This window comes from Penaeus chinensis, chromosome 29, assembly GCF_019202785.1.
Source record: "Penaeus chinensis breed Huanghai No. 1 chromosome 29, ASM1920278v2, whole genome shotgun sequence".
In the NCBI taxonomy this organism is placed as follows: Eukaryota; Metazoa; Arthropoda; class Malacostraca; order Decapoda; family Penaeidae; genus Penaeus; species Penaeus chinensis.
Window position 1 is genome coordinate 31,891,138 of NC_061847.1, and position 5,000 is coordinate 31,896,137.

Here is a 5,000-nt window from a genome sequence, read left to right on the forward strand (position 1 = left end):
TTCTCTCTCTCCGCTCTCCTCTCTCTCTCCACTCTCCTCTCTCTCCTCTCTCTCTCACTCTCTCTCCGTCTCCTCTCTCTCTCTCACATCCTCTCTCTCTTTTCCCTCACTTTTCTTCTCCTCCCCCTCTCTTTTCTCTCCTCTCTCGTCTCTCTCATCCCCTCTTCTTCTCTCTCTCCTCTCACTTCTCCCTTTTGCTCCTCTCTCTTCTCTATCTCCTCTCTCTCTCAGTCTCTCTCCACTCCTCTCTCATCCCCACTCTCACCACTCTCTCCACTTCCACTCTCTCTTTTCTGTCCTCTCTCTCTCTCATCCACTCTTCTCCTCTCTCTCCTCTCTCCTCTCTCCTCTCTCTCTCCCTTTTCTCCTCTCTTCTCTCTCCTCTCTCCTCCTCTCTCTCTCCTCTCTCCTCTCTCTCTCTCTCTCCACTCTGGCTCCTCTCTCTCTCCTCTGTCTCTCTTTTTCTCTCTTTTTCTTTCTTCTATCTATCTCTCTTTTTTCTCTCCCCTCTCTCAAAACTTTCTCTCCTCTCTCTCATCTCCTCTCTCCCTCTCCTCTCTCTCTCTTTTCTTCTCTCCTCTCCTCCTTCTCTCCCTCCCTCCTCATCTCTCTTCTCTCTCTCTCTCTCTCTTCTTTCTCTCTCTCTCTCCTTCTCCGTCTCTCTCTCCCGTCCCCCATCTCCTTCTCATCTTAATCGTTCTCCTCTTCTCTCTTCATTTTCTCTCCTCACCTCTCTTTCTTCTTTGCCTCCCTTTGGTTTGAGCCTCTCTCTCAAATTCCTTCACGACTTCACTCTCCCGTCCGACTGACATTGCCCGCGTGCGTTAGACTAGGGAAAATAAAAGGTACGAATAGAAAAGGTACCGTTCAAGATCTCTACAACCCGATCTCTACCGTCCTCTCCTCAAGCAAAAACTAGCCTCTAAATCCCCGTCTCCCAACTCCGACTCACCGGGCATAGCGTCAGCTCCCCCCCCACTCCTCCCACCAGATCCACCCTCTCCTTCTGTTACCTAGGTCTCTACATCCCCAGCTGAAGACGCCACACTCCTTCTCCCGCAACGCTCTCGTTCGCCTTTCACGTCTCCCTCTCTCCTCTTTCCCCTCTTCGTCTCCTCTCCTCTTCGTCCTCATCCTCGTCTCTCGAAACTCCTCTCTCAGCTCTCCGCGTAAAAGCTCGGTCACTACTACGTAGTCGAAGCGGTATTGGGTGCACGAGATCCAATCAAACTTCGGCTCACTTCCGTCTCCCCTCTCGCCCTCCCAGTCTCCTGATTGCTCGTCGCGAACAATCTCTCCTCTCATCCAATCCCTCTTCCCTCCGTGCTCCAGTTCCCTCTCTCTCCCTCCAAGATCCTCCAACGCGCTCTCCTCTCTCTCCTCTCATCTCCTACCCACCTAGCTCTCCCGCCCTCCCTCCCTCCTTCCTGCCTCTCTCTCTCTTCCACAACTCCTCTCGTTTCTCTCTCTCTCTCTCTACCTCTCTCGTCTTCTCTCGTCCGACTCTCTCTCGTCTCTCGTCCTCTCTTGTTCCGTCTCTCTCGGACAACCGAGCCAGCAATCACGATGCGTAATCTCGACATCGAGTAGACACGGAATTCTCTACGCTCACGGAGCATCACATCACGCCACGGCAATCGTCTCTTCAATCCGTCAATCTCTCTCGTCTCTCCTCTCGTTCCTTTTGTTCCGTCCCCCCCCCCCCCCCCCCCTTCTCTGTCATCAATTCTCACACACTCTCTCCTCCATCCCTTCCCGCACGTACCGCTTCCCGCCATTCCCATACCCGACGTCCCTTAATCCTCTCTCCTCCCACCTTCCTTCCTCCCCTTGCCTCCTTCCCTTTCCCAACTTACCTTCCCCTCCCCCTCGTTCTCTCTGTCTCTCTTTCATCCCAATTTTCCCGAAACCCGTTCTCCCGATTTTCCCCCCCCTGAAACCGTCTCCTGCTCTCTCCCCTGACTCGTCCCTCCCTGCCCTCTCTCTCGTCTCTACCTCTCTCTCCTCTCTCACCGCCCGGCTCGTATCATCTACTCCGCCTCCTCTCTCTCTCTCGATTACCCGCTCTCTTCTCTCTTCCCCCTCTCTCTCGGTCACACGACAACGTCTCGTCTCACGTCTTCCTCGCTCGTCTCGTCTCCTCGTCTCTCCGAGAACATCCTCACATCTACTCTCGTCCTGTCTGTCTCTCATTCTCCTCCGTCGCCTCAATCTCTTCTTAAAGTTCCTCTCACTCATCATCTTCTCTCTACTCTTCTCACCCCTCCCTCTCTCCTTCTGAACCCTCCAACTCTCCTTACCATCTTCAGTCAGAGAGGAGAACTTGACCGGAACCTGTGGAGGGAATGGCAAAATGGCAAAAAGGTGCAACCTCCATCTACAAGGGCCAACGGTGCCGCATTAAGGGTTCCATCGCCCGCGTGGTTTCTTCAGGACGTTACAGCCTGCTGTCTTCTAATCTCTCAAAACAAAGGTAATTCAGATCAAGGCCCTTGCGACTAAAAAAAAAACCATATGTTGACGACTGACTCTGTCTATTTCTATCTAGTCTATGTTATTCACGCCATCGCTTTGCGGTTGTTCACTCGTTCGCTCCCAAGCCCGGAGTGAGATGGGGGCGCGTGCGTTTAGAAAGGTCGTCTTCCAGACTAGGAAAATAAGGTACGGCACGGACGCCTCTTTTTTTTTTTTTTTTTTTTTTTTTTTTTTTTTGTCAACAGAGAGGTGCTGTTTGTTTTGATTTTTTCTTTGTTTTTCATTGTGTCTTTGTCTGTCTGTCTGTCTGTCTGTCTGTCTCTGTCTCTCTTTCTCGCTTTCTTTTTCTTTCCCGCTTTCTTTTTCTCTTTCTCTCTTTCTCTTTCTTTCCCTCTTTCTCTTTCTCTGTTTATCGCTTTACCTTTCTTTCTCTTTCTCTTTCTCTCTCTCTTTCTCTCTCTCTCTCTCTCTCTCTCTCTCTCTCTCTCTCTCTCTCTCTCTCTCTCTCTCTCTCTCTCTCTCTCTCTCTCTCTCTCTCTCTCTCTCTCTCTCTCTCTCTCTCTCTCTCTCTCTCTCTCTCTCTCTCTCTCTCTCTCTCTCTCTCTCTCTCTCTCTCTGATATGATTAGTGACATAAACCAGATGATATTTTAATACAGTGGTAATAGCACAGCCCTTCAGGAAGGTATGTAACACTAATGTTTGACTGATGGCCCTCTACACTTATAGAAGCACAGTCAGTTTGGATAGATGCTTTGGTATTTTACCCTGACTTTTTGCAATGCATGTACACTGTTCTGTAAATAAATGTTATCAAATCAAATCAAATCTCTCTCTCTATCATCATTATCATCATCGTCATTATTATTATCACTATTATTATTATTACTATTATTATTATTATTATTATTATTATTATTATTATTATCACTGTTATTATTGATGCTATAATTATTATTGCAATTAATATTATTAGTAGTAGTAGTAGTATCATTATTGTTATTATATTTATTATTTATATTATTATCATCATTATTATTATTATTATTATTATTATTATTACTATCATTATAATTGATATTATTATTATCATTATCATTACCATTGTTTATATTACTACTAATACTATCACTATTACAATTATTATCATCACAACAGAATTATAATTATTATCAGTGTTATTATCATCATTATTGTTGTCATTACAATCATCATTCCCAATATCATCACCATTATTGTTATTACTATTATTATTATTATTTTTATTATCATCATCATCATCATCACTATTTTTATTACTACTATTATTAATAACATTATTAATATAATTATCACTATAATTATCACTATTTTTATTATTATTATCATTATTATTACTGTTATCATTATCATCATTATCACTATTATTATTATCAATACTACTATTGTTTATTGTGTGTGTGTGTTTATGTATATATACGTAGATATATCCATATGTATATGTATATGTAGGTACATATGTATATGTAAATATATATGTATATATATATATATATACATTCATGTATGTATATGCGTGTGTTACTGTATGTGTGTGTATGTGTTTGTGTACGTGTGTGTGTGTGTGTGTGTGTGTGTGTGTGTGTGTGTGTGTGTGTGTGTGTGTGTGTGTGTGTGTGTGTGTGTAAATATAAGTGCAGCCCTCACAATGCAGTGAGAAGATATGATTCCATTTTCTTAGGAGCAATAACCTTAGCCTACTTCACACTTAAAAGTACATCATGGTTGTTTTGTTTCTGTAGTATTAAACCATTATACCATATGGTTTATGTATATGTATATACATACATATATATATAATATACCATATTATCTTGAGGTGTGTATATGTATATATGTGTGTGTATATATGTATATATATATATATATATATATAAACATATATATATATTATATATATATTTATATATATATACATATATGTCTATGTGTGTGTGTGGACACAAATATACACACACACACACACAGACAAACACACACACACACACACACACACACACACACACACACACACACACACACACACACACACACAAAGATATATATATATATATATATATATATATATATATATATATATATATGAAGGCCACCATCACAAGCCTTAAAGTTAAATTATTATGACGGTTCAAGTATTGCATAACATCTCATAAGCAGGAACCTATGCGTCAGAGCCATCGACACTTCACCCTCGCCTGATCCCACAGCATTGTCAACTTCCTTTTATCGACACAACACACACCGTCGACTCACAAAACTTACCCCAGAGAAGAACCCGGCTCCTTCTCCCCCTTGCAGTGTTCAGAAACCCGAGGGTCGGATCCTGCATATTTGCGTATGAAAGCTCGAAACTTGACCATCCTGGCGCTGTCCGTTTGCTTTACACGTGTGAAGAGGAACTGAAGCTTAGAACAGTGCCCCTTCCGAGTGAACAACACGCTCTCTCTGACTCACTTCGATGACGTAACGACAGCGTGGTAAAACTCG

At 43.1% G+C, this 5,000-nt stretch overlaps 1 protein-coding gene across 1 annotated transcript in view; it reads right to left on the bottom strand.

Annotated features, from left to right (window-relative positions):
• The window catches only part of LOC125040650, a 13,856-nt gene extending 8,926 nt beyond the window's left edge, over positions 1–4,930 (bottom strand). The window contains exon 1 of the mRNA XM_047635316.1: positions 4,776–4,930. Coding sequence (XP_047491272.1) covers positions 4,776–4,873 — 98 coding nt within the window. The 5' untranslated portion in view covers positions 4,874–4,930. The remainder of the gene's footprint in view (positions 1–4,775) is intronic.
• Positions 4,931–5,000: the final 70 nt, after the last annotated feature.